The 16,446-nt window shown below is 42.4% G+C and overlaps 1 protein-coding gene across 1 annotated transcript in view; it reads left to right on the forward strand.

The window, feature by feature from the left end:
- The window catches only part of LOC120931217 (aminopeptidase N-like), a 133,646-nt gene extending 117,599 nt beyond the window's left edge, over positions 1–16,047 (forward strand). The window contains exons 18-21 of the mRNA XM_040342452.1: positions 2,850–3,017; positions 7,666–7,803; positions 10,817–10,898; positions 15,150–16,047. Of these exons, the coding sequence (XP_040198386.1) occupies positions 2,850–3,017; positions 7,666–7,803; positions 10,817–10,898; positions 15,150–15,305 (544 nt within the window). The 3' untranslated portion in view covers positions 15,306–16,047. The remainder of the gene's footprint in view (positions 1–2,849; positions 3,018–7,665; positions 7,804–10,816; positions 10,899–15,149) is intronic.
- Positions 16,048–16,446: the final 399 nt, after the last annotated feature.

Genomic DNA, 16,446 nt, shown 5'->3' on the forward strand with positions numbered 1-16,446 from the left:
TGAGTCTGGATCCATCTAACCTGAACATCTGCAGGTCCTGTCTGCCCCACTGCTTGGATACGAAGGTAAGAAGTCACACAGCTATTATCAGTTATACCTTCATTCGCCTTCATGTGGGAACAGAACAAGAAATGCCTTTAGCAATACAGAATACCACAATTACTGTAGTTGCCAACTGTCCCGAATCACCTGGGACATTCCCGGTGTTTAGACCTTTGTGCCAGTCTTAGGCCTCGTACAGACGACCGGATCTATCCGCTGGGATTGATCCGCGGATCAGTTCCAGCGGACAAATCCGGTCGTCTGTACGGCCTAATGGATATTTTTCCGCGGAGATTCGTCCAGCCGATCGATTTCAAGCGGATATAAATTTCTTAGCATGCTAAGAAATCTATCCGCTTGAATCGTGTCCAGCGGATTGATCCGGTCGTCTGTACAGACTCACCGGATCAATCCGTCCGCTCCCCTTCCTCGCATGCGTCGTAATGATTCGACGCATGCGTGGAAGTAGTTACCTTCCAGCGTCGCACACGTCGCCGCGTCATCGTCGCGGCGACGGCGCGACACGTCACCGCGGATGTATTCCGCGCGGATTTCGATCTGATGGTGTGTACAGCCATCAGATCCAAATCCGCCAGAGGATTTATCCGCTGGAAACGGTCCGGCGGACCGTTTCCAGCGGATATCCTCTAGTGTGTACGGGGCCTTAGGGCCCTTTCACATGGGGTGGATCAGTAATTATCTGCCCCGTGCACCTCCGCTTGCTCAGCAGGGATCACTGCGCTGAGCCGGCGGACCGGATGAACACGGACCGTATGTCCGTGTTCACCCAATCCGATCCGCCAGACGGATGGAAAAGTAGGTTTTTCCTCCGTCACACTTTGGCGGGTTGGATGTCAGCGGGCATGTCACCGCTGACATCCGCGGCTCCATAGAGGAGCACGGAGCGCCCGTACAGGTCCGCAAAAAAAAACTGACAGGCGGACCCCCCCCTATCCATGCGTGGATTTCAATGAGGGATTGTTTTTGTTTTCCAAGCAGATGATTAGATCCAGGGGCTCTAATAGGCTTCAAAAAAGGTGGGCTCGGGGCGCAGAATATTAGCTATTGTCACACTAATTCTCCTTCCGTTCAATCAGGAAGCGGGTCATGAGACAGAAAAAGAGAAGCGACCCCCCCCCCCCCAAAAAAAATATACAATCAGCCGCCATTGGCAGTCACATGACTTATTTGATTACTTCCCACATAAGAAAGTGAGTGAAAGATCTTATGATCACTGTCTCACGGCCAAGCAAGTAGCACTTGTCTACTTTTTCTTCCCTTTATTTAACAAGCCAGGCCCAGATGGGAACCTAGAAATTACCGTAATGCCCCATATACACGATCGGTTTTCCCGTTGGAAAAAAAGTTGGATGGTTTTTCCGACGGAATTGCTCTCAAGCCTGCCTTGCATACACACGGTCATACAAAAACTCTTGACTGCCAAGAACGCGGTGACGTAAAAGACTACGACGAGCCAAGAAAATGAGTTTCAATGCTTCTGAGCATGCGTCGAATTGTTTCCGAGCATGCGTAGGAATTTTGCATGTTGGGATTTGTACACAAGATCGGAAATTCTGATCAGTTTTTTTCCTGACCGGGAAAAAAGAGATCCTGCTATCTATCTTTTTCCAGCAGTTTTTCCGTTGGAAAAAGTCTGATGGAGCATACACACGGTCGGGATTCCTGACCAAAAGCTCTCATCAGACTATTTCCAACAGGAAAACCGATCGTGTGTATGGGGCATAAGGCAGGGCTCGACAAATCCCGGTCGCCAGGTCGCCGTGGCGACTAGAAATGGCATCCTGGCGATTTGGCTTGGAAGGTGGGCAAAAAAAAGGTGTGTGAAGTCCCCAGCTCTTCCTTGTGTGAGCTAGCGCCATGTGGTGGTGGCCGTTGGTATTACAACTTAAGCATTACAAGTTAAACAGCAATTCTAATGTCATTTTTTACTATTTTCACTGCCATCTTCTTCCCTCTAATTAGAACAACCAAACATTATATATATTTTTTATCCTAACACCCTAGAGAATAAAATGGCGATCGTTGCAATACTTTCTGTCACGCCGTATTTGCGCAGCGGTCTTACAAGCGCACTTTTTTGGTAAAAAATTACACTTTTTTAAATTAAAAAATAAGACAACAGTAAAGTTATGCCCATTTTTTTTAATATTATGAAAGATAATGTTACGCCGAGTAAATTCATACCCAACATGTCACGCTTCAAAATTGCGTCCGCTCGTGGATAGCCGACAAACTTTTACCATTTAAAATCTTCATAGGCGACGTTTAAAAAAATCTACAGGTTGCATGTTTTAAGTTACAGAGGAGGTCTAGGGCTAGAATTATTGCTCTCGCTCTACCAATCGCAGTGATACCTCACATGTGTGGTTTGATCACTGTTTACATATGCGGGCGCTGCTCACGTATGTTTTCGCTTCTGCGCGCGAGCTCGTTGGGACGGGGGTGCGTTTTCTGGCTCCTAACTTTTTTAGCTGGCTCCTAGATTCCAAGCAAATTTGTCAAACCCTGGCATAAGGCTTTGTTTACAATTCTGTTGCCCTTTGAAGAGAAACCACATATACTGCATAAGGTTGTGGGGCTATCACACTCAGTTGACAGGACTGCCTGATGAATCTCCGCTGCCTTTGGAGGGCAGTAAAAATGTGTCTCAAACGCTCATTTTTAGGCCCCTCCAGTCCAAGTGTAAATGACACCTAGAGGTATAATGCCAATGACCTTATCTGAATATAAATGTAGTAATAATGCAGTTCTACTATAAATAATTATAATTTTGTGTGTATCCACAGTATTCATCCAAACCTGAGAACCTCCATCTACTGCAATGCAATAGCAAAAGGAGGAATTGATGAGTGGAACTTTTTATGGGAACAGTTCAAAAACACAACTAATGCGCAGGAAGCAGACAAACTGAGAGCAGGCCTGGCCTGTAGCAAGGAACCCTGGATCCTTAACCAGTAAGAATTCCACTGCAATGTTACTGAATGACAATGGGTTGCAATCATGCCTTCATTCATTTGTAAAATATTAATTCTCTGCAGACTAACTTATGAAAGATTTATATTTGCCCAATCACACATTACAGGTTAGGAAGTTGGGAACCTGTGTGAGGTCAGGTGGTCGACCTCGAACCCCTTTGTGGGGAGGTGCAGCGCGGTGCGGCAGAAGTAAACACAGAGTCTGATTGCAGAGAACAGAACTTGTATTAACGCAGAATCTAGTAATTCACAACAAACCCGGCGGGAAGGCACCCGACTGGGAGCGCCCATGGCAATATCAGCAATGTGTAGCAGAGCAGGTCTAGATGTGCCGACAGCATCTGTCTTGAGGGGCTGTATGCGGCCTGGCCATTCCAAGACCATTTTGGGAGGTCTGCAGAAGGATGGTGGGTCCCTATCATTTCCCTACTTGACTGGAACCTCTCACTGCCGCTAATCACTGTCTCTGTCAGATGGGTGACCTGTCTCTAGACTACATACACACGATATGTGTACCAAACCTGGGAGCCAGGTCATTAAATAGGCTCTGCGTGACCCAAAATGGCTGCTAGAGTTACATGGAGCGGCAGCATTCAATCAGATAACTTCCACAGTGACGCAGGAAACCATAGAGTAACCATGTTCCTTTCTCTCCCCCTGCAATGCCACTGCATCACCTGCAGTGGAGAAAGTAGATTGCACCTGCCTACACCTTCAAAGCCAACAACTCGGATACAGAAAATATGACTTTAAGAGGAGCTCCAGGCTCAGAAAAAATGAAAGTCAGCAGCTACAACTACTGTAGCTGCTGACTTTTAATAAATAGACACTTACCTGTAAAGGGATCCTGTGATGTCCTCATCTGAGCCAATTCTTCAATCGGCTTTGGGGTCCTGACACCAGCATCTCTAGTAGGGGAAACAGGAAGTGAAGCCTTGCTGCTTCACAGCCTGTTTCCTACTGTGTATGCGCAAGTCGTGCTGTGCCTTGTGAATGGTGCCGTAGTATTCTGGGACCTGTGATGTGTCCCAGAAGACTGCGGTGGAAGGAGAGGGAGCCGAAGTTTGGCGATCTGAGCCAGAGGATTGCTCTGGCTCTCATTTATAATACGATAGGAGAAATTTCTACTCACTATTCAAAAGCATGACAGAGGTTGTATTACTCTGCCACTAGATTTCCACTGACCTTATTACTACAATCGGTTTGGGTCTATAATTTTCTTAAACTGCCAAAAAATTTACTTTTTACTTGCGGCCATTACAGTGTTACACAGGAATCCCAAAGTCTTCACCCTCCCTCCTCCTGTTTCTTCTGTAGCGCTCACTCCCTAATGGGCCTGCTGGTGGTCCCAAGGTTATTTTCCAGGCCGGTGTATTAGCAGCCAGGTACACAGTCTCAGACACTCTTCTGGCTCTATAAACAATCTAGGGGTATCCTTTTTTTGATGCTTTATTAGGCTAGGTTCACACCTGTGCGGGTGGTGCCGCTGCAGGACTTGCACAAATTCCCACAGTTGCAACCACCCGCAAAGTGAAACGGAGGACCCGCAGCACGCTGCCCACACTGGAAATCGCACTTGCACTGGGAACCGCACTATACTCGGGGTTCCTATGCGGTCTGCAAGTTCCAAAGTAGTGCAGGGACTTCTTTCCTGTATTTCACGGGGCACGGTAGCACTTTCAAATGATATGAACCTAGCCTTGTAGCTTGAACTTGGATGGGGTGTAGGGTAACTGTGGGATATCCCAGTAACGTAGCAACTTGTGGACACTTAAGTCTTTCTCAAAGCTTTCTAACACAGTCCTTGCAGTAGCATATGATGGACTGAACCACACAGAGACACCATAAAGAATGTCCATGTTTTAGCACAGGCTGACACTGGTGCAAGAGGAATAGTGGCAACACAGTCACTGGGATCTCACCCACCGGTCTGTACTCACAAATGTCCTTAGATATTTGGATGCCACCTTCCAATATCAGTCAGACTGGACTCCTGTGAGGTCTCCAGACCAGATCCTCAGATTAATTCCTCCATCAGCTTCAGCAAAATTCTACAGTCTGGGACCCCCAGCTCTAACACAACTAGGACCTCAATAAGCAAATGAAGAAGTGCAGCTGGACTGCCCAGAAGGGAAGCATCCCTTCAGGCTGTGAACTGCTCCTCCTGGACAAGAACTCCTCCGCTCTAGGCCTCAAACTATTTATACACCCTTCCAGTAACCTACAGGGCACCCTCCCCTAGGGATTGGCTGGAACCACATAAATATTTAGGCTGTAGATTACACTTTTTCAGCCCACTACATTCTAGGACCCTCCAGAAGGCAGGGGAAAGCAGTCAAACCCACAATCCGTTGTAACACTGAGCAATGTTACTGGACCATGTTAGAGGACATGACGTGTGGAGTGGTGCAAGGCTCAGGCCAGCTTATACAAGTTTACCACATGGACTGGATAGGGTTGAGCAGCGATTTTTTTTCAAGTGAGTGAGTGAGTGAGAAACTTATATAGCGCAGCACATGCAAACTGAATCGCCTCAGGGCGCTTAGTATCCAATAAGTAGTGTATGCTATATACTTGACTACTGGATGGTGATATTTTTCGCCAGCACCCCATTCCTTAGTACCAAGGGGACCATATATACTTCCTTTTTTGCTTAGAGCGGCCATACAAGTATTGACGTGTGTAAAATATGCAATCCATTGGGCCAAATCCTCAAAAAACGTGCTTAACTTAACTTTTCCGAGTTAAGTTACACTGCCGCAAATCTCCCAAGTTAGGTGCCGATCCTCAAAGCACTTACCTGGAAATTTTCGGCAGTGCAACTTAACTCCGTCCGGCGCAAGGCGTTCCTAATACAAATGGGCGATTCCCATTTAAATTAGGCGCGCTCCCGCGCCGGACGTACTGCGCATGCCCGTGACGTCATTTTTCCCGACGTGCATCGCGTGTTTTTACGATACGCCGAGTTTTGAGCATCGCGCCGGGTTAAAAAGTTGCGTCGGGAAAAAAAAAAGATACGGCGAAAAAAAAAAATTCAAAATAAAAAATAAATGCGTCGCGAGGAAGAAGGGTCTACTTTTACAAGGTGTAAACAGTTTACACTTTGTAAAAGCAGCCCTAATTTTACACATGCAAACTAAAACTTACGGCGAAAAAACGAAGCTGAAAAGCTTTGTGGATCGCCGTAAGTCCTAATTTGCATACGCTAGGCGGCATTTCGAAACGAAATGCCCCCAGCGGCGGATGCGGTACTGCATCCTAAGATCCGGCAGTGTAAGTCCCTTACAGATGTCGGATCTTCTGCCTATCTTTGGAAAACTGCTTCTGTGGATCAGTTCCAAAGATAGGCACAGGGATACGCAGGCGGAACAGCAGATCCGCCTGCGTATCTCTTTTGAGGATTTGGCCCATTGAGTTCAACCAATAAACAAATAAATTAATAAATTGAAAACCTGTATATACAGAACCCTATATCCACAGTTGATCCAGAGGAAGGCAAGAAAACAGTTTTCTGAAGCATGTTTAAATTTTGCTCCAGCAGGAGAAAAAAATCCTTAAAGCATCATTAAACCCAAAAGCAAAAATGTAATATGTTGCAGCTTATCAATGCTTAGCTGTGATTGCCGCACTCGTTTTCTTTTTAGGGTTTCTTCTATTTCCATCTGCTGATCCAGCCAGTAAGGCCTCGTACACACGACCGGATCTATCCGCTGGGATTGATCCGCGGATCAGTTCCAGCAGACAAATCCGGTCGTCTGTACGGCCTAGCGGATATTTATCCGCGGAGATTCCTCCAGCCGATCGATTTCAAGCGGATAGAAATTTCTTAGCATGCTAAGAAATCTATCCGCTTGAATCGGGACCAGCGGATTGATCCAGTCGTCTGTACAGACTCACCGGATCAATCAGTCCGCTCCCATCCCTCGCATGTGTCGTAATGATTCGACGCATGCGTGGAAGTACTTACCTTCCAGCGTCGCCCAACGTCGCCGCGTCATCGCTTGCGGCGACGGCTCGACACGTCACCGCGGATGGATTCCGCGCGGATTTCGATCTGATGGTGAGTACAGCCATCAGATCCAAATCCGCCAGAGGATTTATCCGCTGGGAGCGGTCCAGCGGACCGTTTCCAGCGGATATCCTCTGGTGTGTACGGGGCCTTAGTCTTCTCACATTTTCTCAGCTCTTTCTGTGAAGAAGCCATTCCATATACAGAGGTTAAATCCCTTCTCCTACAGATACAAAGACTGCCTTATTTAAATGACCTTAAGGTCCCATTCACACCAGTGTGCATGCGTTATATAACCATATGAAAAAGAAAAAAACAATGCTAGGGTCAATAGATAATCCAACCATGTTACTGAGGGGGCTTATAAAAACAAAAGCTAGTGACATATATATATATATATATATATATATATATATATATATATATATATATATACTTTTTTATTTATATTTTGCGCATGGTTCCCCTTTAAAATCTACAGGATAAAAGCAGGCAAGGATCTGTAATGAAGTGTATTAAAATGCTTGCTATGTTCAGTATATATACATTAGACCTAAAGAGGGGTTGTTTTTTGTTTCAACAAAACTGCAGATTCACATCAACTGTACTGTTTTTCAGACTCCTCAAATTTTCCCTGGATGGAACAATTCGCAAACAGGACGCCATTTCCACCGTTTCAAGTGTTGCCAACAACGTAGTTGGTCAGACTCTTGCCTGGGATTTTGTCAGAGCCAACTGGAAGACATTTGCTGAATAGTAAGTCTCCAATCCAATTTTCTCAGCACATGCCATAGTCACAGAAGCAGGCAAAGGGAAGTACATTGTTGAGGTTCTACTATTCCTGCTGGAATTGGGTCACTTTACTAAAAGTGATCAAGAGTAATGCCGCGTACACACGATCGGGATTTCCGATGGATTTTCCGATCGTGTGTAGCCCCATCAGAGTTTTTTCATCGGAAATTCCGATGAATTCCATCGGAGTTTAGATATAGAACATTTTTTTCCGTTGTTTTCTGGGCAAAAGCCTATCGTGTGTACGCGGCACAACTGAAGCAAAATAAAGGATATATAGTCTATAAAATGGAAATGTTACTGTATAGGGCAGGGCTTTTCAACCAGAGTTCAATGGAACTCTAGGATTCCTCCAGAGGTTCCTTAAAGGGGTTGTAAAGGTACAATTTTTTTCCCTAAATAGCTTCCTTTACCTTAGTGCAGTCCTCCTTCACTTACCTCATCCTTCCATTTTGCTTTTAAATGTCCTTATTTCTTCTGAGAAATCCTCACTTCCTGTTCTTCTGTCTGTAACTCCACACAGTAATGCAAGGCTTTTTGCCTGGTGTGGAGTGTCGTGCTCGCCCCCTCCCTTGGACTACAAGAGAGTCAGGAGTCTCTCTACGTTGCAGATAGAGAAAGGAGCTGTGTGTTAGTGGGCATCCTGACTCGCCTGTAGTCCAAGGGAGGGGCCGATATGCATTGCTACATATTTTTGGTAAAAAAATCGCAATAAGCGATTTTGCGCAAAAGTTATAGCGGCTATAAAATAGGGGATACAATTATGACATTTTTTGTATTTGTTTTTTACTAGTAATGGCGGTTATCTGAGATTTTTGTCAGGACTGCAATATTGTGGCGGACACATCGGACACTTTTGACACATTTTTGGGACCATTCACATTTATACAGCGAACAGTGCTAAAAATATGCACTGATTACTGTATAAATGTGACTGGCAGGGAAGGGGTTAACACTAGGGGGCGAGGAAGGGGTTAAATGTGTTCCCTGGGAGTGAGTCTTACTGTGGAGGGAGGAGACTGACTGGGGGAGGTGACCGAACTGTGTTCCGATGTACAAGGGACACATCATCGGTCTCCTCTCCCTGACAGGACGTAGATCTCGGTGTTTACACACAGAGATCCACGTCCTTGGCTGTATAACGGCTGATCGCGGGCACTTGGCGGGACATCGCGGCCGCCAGGCACGCGCATCGGCATCTCAGTGACCGGAGGAGCCGGGGCCGTAAACCTACAAGTGCTTTTTTTTACCACTACTATTCCTTTATATTGGCTTTTGGAATTTACAAATGCAGCAATTTAAAAATCAGTTGAAAGGTTTAGCACTGGAAAACACTTTTTGATAGATAAAAAGTGCATTTTATATACAACTATATAGATCAGACCAAAATGAGGGACAAATGAGGATAATGAGGGACAGAGGGATATTGCTTCAAATCAGGGACATTTGGGAGCTATGGTCAGATGCAAACTTTTCACCGTATAATGATTCCTGTAGTTATGAAGCTAAAATGTATAATGCCGCGTACAAACAACCATTTTTCACAATGTGAAAAATCAAAAAAAAAATGATGTCATTAAAAACGATCATGTGTGGGCTCCAGAGCATTTTTCGCGACGTTAAAAATGGCCATTACAAATTTAGAACATGCTCTAAATTTTCGCGTTGTTTTTCACGTCGTAATAAATGGTCGTGTGTACGCGGCATAATGCCACGTAGACACGATAATTTTTCGGGTTGTAAAAAATGACGTTTTTTTTATGTCATTAAAAACGATCATGTGTGGACTCCAGAGCATTTTTCGGGTTCTGAAAAACGACCAAAAAAAAATTTGAACATGCTCTATTTTTTTACAACGTTTTTAACGTTGTCGTTTTTCGGGGTGTGATGGTTGTTAACCTGAAATGAATACTTTGACATGTATTGTATGTATTTCATTTTTGCCCCAGGATGTTCTGGTGGCATTAACTTGTACTGTACTGCTCTTCAATAAACTTATTTAAAACTAAAAAAATAAAAATAAAAATGGTCGTATATGGGCTTTAACAACGTGAAAAATCCACGTATGCTCAGAAGCAAGTTATGAGACGGGAGCGCTCGTTCTGGTAAAACTAGCGTTCGTAATGGAGTAAGCACATTCATCACGCTGTAACAGACTGAAAAGCGTGAATCGTCTTTTACTAACACAAAATCAGCTAAAGCAGCCCAAAGGGTGGCGTCATCCGAATGGAACTTCCCCTTTATAGCGCCGTCGTATGTGTTGTACGTCACCGCGCTTTGCTAGAGCATTTTTTTCACGATCGTGTGTAGGCAAGGCCGTTTTAATGATGGGGTTGAAAAAAACATTGTTTTTTCTAGAGCCTGAAAAACGTTGTTTTTTACAACCCGAAAAATTATCGTGTTTACGCGGCATGAGACTTAACAAATGATAACTCTCTGGATTTATGCTTGTTTACCTGCTAAATAAAGCAGAAAAAAATATAGATAGTAAGCTCTAATGAGCAAGGCCCTATCATTCCTACTGTGCTGAATTGTATTGTAATTGTACTGTCTGCCCTTATCTTGTAAAGCAGGGGTCTCCAAACTGCGGCCCGAGGGCCAAATGTGGCCCTTTGCTAGCCTTCATCCGGCCCTTGGGGTAGTATTGCTCCCAATGATATGAGCCACTATTCCTCCAAATGGCACCAACAATGGGGCACTATTTCTTAGACGAATAGCAATGATGGAGCACTATTCCTCCTCCTACTGCCCACCAACACTGGGGCCATGTTTATTCTCACTGATGCTCGGCCCTGGGGCATTTTCTACCCCGACTGGTCTGAATCCGCCCCCCCCCCCCCCCTGAAGTCTGAAAGACCGTAAACTGGCTCTTTGCTTGAAAAGTATGGAGACCCCTGTTGTAAAGTGCTGCATAAACTGTTGGCACTAAATAAATTCTGTATAATAATAATATTTTTTTCTTATTTGTTCTCTCTAGCTTTGGATCCACCATATCTTCCTTTGGTAACCTGATCACAACAGTGACTAGAAGATTCTCCACTGATTATGACCTGCAACAGGTGGGTATTTTATTTCTAAAGTAGTAAATTACTTTCTATTAAATTGTCAAATCAGTTCAACCCATCATGGAAATAATAACGTGGAACTTTAGTACAAAAGAAATTGAAAACTGGCAGGATTTTTAATCCAGAAGAGCCATGCCATGTCTCTTTTGCATTTTATTTGATTACCTGCCTGCTTGCCCTATACAGTGAGCTGTGCAGTTCAGTGTACAGTCTTGGCAAAGACGATATGACTGATTATGATGTCATCTCGATCTAGCCAATGAGTCTTCTGGGGGTTGATACCCAGGAAAATACTGACTGAAGATGTCAGCGACCAGCAGCAAGCTCCAACGCTGGAAAGAAGGTGGGTATAGTTGCGCTTTAGTGTTTCATTCACACAGATGTACCTATGTGTACACCTGTTGATGGGCTGTCTTTGCCCACAATGGATGCACAGGTGTTCCATGCATCCGCATGCAGGCTGTCCCATTTATATCCATTGTGTCGCAGTGGCTGCATGGCCCCAATCTGGTCTCATTCATAGAGGCATACCTATCCCCTAATACTAATTTTGTTTTGCAAACAGAAATTACGACAGATACAGTTTTTGTTTAATCCAGCTGTATTTACTCAGTGCAACTTATAACATCTAAGTCAGGAAATAAAAATAAAAAATAAAAAACAGAATCACTGAGTTGGAAAATAGATCACCCCTTGTGTCAGTATTTTGTTGAACCACCTTTTTCTTTAATTACAGCCTTTAGGTGTACGTTTATCAAACAGTGATAATTTATCTCATTTCAGTTCTCAGCAGTTCTCGGAGAAAAATCTTCTCCTCTGGCACCCTGTTTATGAAGCGGAGAACATTTGTTCTCAGAAGGAGAATAGATGAGAAGTTTTTCCTCTGAGAACACTTGAGATCTGAGTAGAAGGGGGAGGGGCTGCCTGTGATCTCTTCATACACCTGTGTGATTACAGAGCAGCTGAGTTTTTAAAGTGAAACCAAAGTTAAAAAGACTGTGTTATTACATGAAAATAATAAGTGCTTTTTTAACTCAGTTTTTTTACACACATTTTGGCACATTGTTTGAACACACATTTTGGTCCTTTAGCACACATTTTGGCACAAGTTATTTTAAGATGCATTTTGGTGTGGTTTGTAATGCACACTTTGGCGCTTTTTTAGCATATAGTTTGACACCTTTTTAACGTGCATTTTGATTTGCTTTTTGGTGTCCTTTTATGAAAGTGCGGTAAAATACCGCTATTCGGTTCTCAGGCATTCTCAGGGGAGATCGCTCTCCTCTGAGTGCCTGTTTATGAAACTTTGGAGATCGGTTCTCATGTTGAGATGAGGAGCGATCTACAAACGGCTGGAAACTTCTGAGAACTGCTTCTCTCACTGTAATCTCGCGTGATATAGCGGGATTACAGTATGAGGAAGTAAAAAATACAAAAGTTGAACATGAATCAGCACACATTATACACCACATATTAATAAAATAATAAAGTTACATTCCTACCAAACAATATACATTAACCTAATTATTAAAAAAAACATTGTTTTTATCAATATTTAAAGCTCATACATGTGCATATTTAAATGTGAATGGTGTATAGTATATGAACGGAATCCCACATATGTAATGCAGCTATACACCATTCATATAAATGAAAAATACATTTATGATCATTAATTTTATTTATTTTTAATAAAGTATACAAATATAAACCCTGTATAACTGTAATAGAACAGTCCATGGGTAAAACCATATTCTAGGGTTTACAATTTTTTTTTACTAATAAATAAAATTTGTATATAAAAATGAATGTAATAGCATTTTAATGCAGGTAGAATTTATATATATATATATATATATATATATATATATATATATATATATATATATATATATATAATATTGATATAGATATAAAATATATATTAACAATATTTATTTATATATATTTATATATATATATATATATATGTGTGTGCATATATATATATATATATATATATATATATATATATATATATATATATATATATATATATATATATATAGATAGATATACATCTATATATATCTATAGATATACATAGAAATAAACACACACACATATATATGCTATATGATGATGTATACACATATATATATATATATATATATATATATATATATATATATATATATATACACATACACTATAAATTCCTAACCTGCTAATTTTGGGGTGTGTAATAAATGGGGAAGATGTGATCTGACTGTATGGCTGCTTGTGTGTGAAGCATGGAAGTCAAAAGACTTCCTTCTTCCTCCACATTACTCAGCCAGCTTCACGCTTCTCACTCTGATTCTCCACCTCAGAGATGGTGAATCAGAAAGTGAGAATTCTGTCACAGATCGCCAGTGAGGTGCTGAGATCACACGTTTCTGTGACAGTCAGTTACAGATTCTCACTGTGCTGAGATAATCAGTGAAGAACATGTTCTCAACTGATTACCTCAGCTTCATAAACTGTGTATGACCTGAGATCAGTGGTGAGAATTGGGATCACCACTGATCTCACTTTCATTTTTCTCTACTAACTTTGCACATCTAAACTGTACAATATTTGCCCGCCTCTAGTCATTCCACAGATTTTCAATGGGGTTTAAGTCTGGGCTCTGACTAGGCCAAGCAAGGACATTTAACTTTTTTTCCTTCAACCGCTGTGTGGTAATTTTTGCTGTGTGCTTTGGGTCATTGTCCTGTTGGAAGGTAAACCTTCTTCCTATTGACAACTTTCTGGCAGAGGGCAGCAGATTTTCCTCAAGAATTTGACAGTATTTTGCCCCGTGCATTTTTCCTTCTATCCTGACAAGTGCTCCAATTCCCGTGGCAGAGAAACATCCCCATAACAGGATATTACCCCCCTCCATGCTTTACTGTAGGTATGGTGTTATTTGGATGGATTTCCACCAGACATATCGTTTGGTGTTGAGGCCAACTAAGTAAATTTTTGTCTCATCTGAACATAACACCTTTTTCCATGTGGCCTCAGAATCTTCAAGGCAAGTTTTGGCAAAGCTCAGTCATGACTACATCTGGCCATTCTTGAGGAGTGGCTTTTTTCTTGCAATCCTCCCATACAAGCCACATATTTGTGGAGAATTTCTGAAATTATTGTCATATGCACACAATGACAACTCTATGTCAAAAATTCCTGCAACTGCTTCAGAGTTGCTGTAGGCCTCTTGATAGCCTCTTTGACCAGGCTCTTTCATCCAGTTTGGAGTGCCATCCTGATCCAGGGAGGGTCTGTGTTGTACCAAATACCTTCCACTTATACCTAATAATAGACTTCACTGTGCTTCTAGGCATTGATAAAGCCTTTGATTTACTTATTTTTTTGTTTCCATCCCCTGACTTGTCCACAATTTTGTCTTGGAGACAGTGCCTTGCCACCCATGGTTAAAGGGGTTGTAAAGGAATCCCCCCCCCCCCTAAATAGCTTCCTTTACCTTAGTGCAGTCCTCCTTCACTTACCTCATCCTTCGATTTTGCTTTTAAATGTCCTTATTTCTTCAGAGAATTGCTCACTTCCTGTTCTTCTGTCTGTAACTAAACACAGTAATGTAAGGCTTTCTCCCTGGTGTGGAGAAAGCCTCTTGAGGGGGCGAGCAGGCAAGTTAGGACACTCTCTACTTTGCAGATAGAGAAAGGAGCTGTGTGTTACTGGGCGTCCTAACACTCCTGCTCGCCCCCTCTCCCCTCAAGAGGCTTTCTGCACACCAGGAAGAAAGCCTCGCATTACGGTGGTGAGTTACAGACAGAAGAACAGGAAGTGAGCATTTCTCAGAAGAAATAAGGACATTTAAAAGCAAAATCGAAGGATGAGGTAATTGAAGGAGGACTGCACTAAGGTAAAGGAAGCTATTTAGGGAAACATTTTTTTTTACTTTACAACCCCTTTAATTGTTTGCTTCGGTTGCTCTACCATGGACTGAACTGCTCCAGGAAAGCTCTTCATGCTGAGCTAATCACAATGACCACAGCCGATCACAGTTGAAAGTCAAATTGCTTTCTGTGTCATTGAGAAGGTCATTAACTACACCTGATTGAGTTTATTTATTTAGTTAAAAAAAAATTAGGGGGGGATTCTTTTCTATACCCATTGTATTACCATGTACATTGCATACATACATACATAGATGTGTAAGAATCCGCTTAGGATTTTGTTATTTGATCGATCATGGCAATCATTTAACTTTCTCACCAGCTTGAACAGTTCAAAAAGGATAATGAAGCAGATGGATTCGGCACAGCCGCACGAGCTATGGAGCAAGCAATAGAGAAGACCAAGGCAAACATCAAATGGGTAAATGAAAACAAACAGATCGTTCAGCAATGGTTTATAGATGCAGCAAAGCCATAAAACTATATACCATCACCGATACCTGATAATTGTGAAGATCAACTTTACCAGCCACACGTGCCTCCTACAAGGACTGCTTGCCACCTTCCACAATTTATAAAGAAACAATGACACCAAAGGGGCCTTACAACGTCTTCTACAAGATATAATCTACATTGATTCCTTCTGCTAGTTCACTATTCTGTCATTGGTTTCTATGAACTTCCTTACTAAAGTGACTGAGAAACCCAATTTGCCAAATCTTACTTGAACATTTGCTGCAAACCTTCCATGTACATATAGTGGGGAACCTGCTTTTACCTCTCAGGGCTTAAACAGTATGCTTATCTTTTATGGAAAATTATCCTGCTCTCACTTATATATACGATGTTAGGGGGGTCTAAATGACATGAAATGTCACCTTGAAGCAGAAGGAAATGACCATAGTATAATGATCTGGGACTTCTCTTTTCATATGCTGCTTGCTTGAATTGTTTCCTTTCCAAGTAGCCAACCCTGTAATTTACATAAAGAAGAATCCTGGGTCTTTAGGGTGCTATTATTACTTCCAGCACAGAGCAGTCTCCAGCATGGTGGGTGCACAAACTCCCAGACACAATGGGGTCTATGTACAAAAAAGTTGCTGTGCAAAAGTTTCAAGCATTTGCCACTGTAATTTACCTAATTCGTTTTTTCCTATGAACGTCATCTCCATCTAGTGGCCATAAAGCTGTATTTTTCTGATTTTGATTCAGATTTTTTCCACAAAAAAATGCATTATGTCCACTAGATGGAGTTTGTGGTCATAGGATTTAAACATATTAGGCAAATTACGTTCAATATTTTCTGGCAGCTGTGCAAAAACATGAGACATTCACACAGCAAACTTTTTATAAATAGACCCCAAAATGTCTTTACAGTTTACAGCAGCCTTTCTCAACCTTTTCAACACAGAGGAACCCTTAAAAAAACGTTCCGCTCTCAGGTAACCCCTGCTAAAAATGACTATATCTTTAACTCATGATCCATTAGTGTGATGGTCATTGGGAATAATGCTCCTTACAGTTGTGGACATTGGGAAGAATGACCCCTTTACAGATAGCCAAAAAGATCAGTGGTGTAATTGGGAACTTATCTGAGGGGCAGAAACTGCTCACTGCTC

This window comes from Rana temporaria, chromosome 3 (genome assembly GCF_905171775.1).
Source record: "Rana temporaria chromosome 3, aRanTem1.1, whole genome shotgun sequence".
Taxonomy (NCBI): Eukaryota; Metazoa; Chordata; class Amphibia; order Anura; family Ranidae; genus Rana; species Rana temporaria.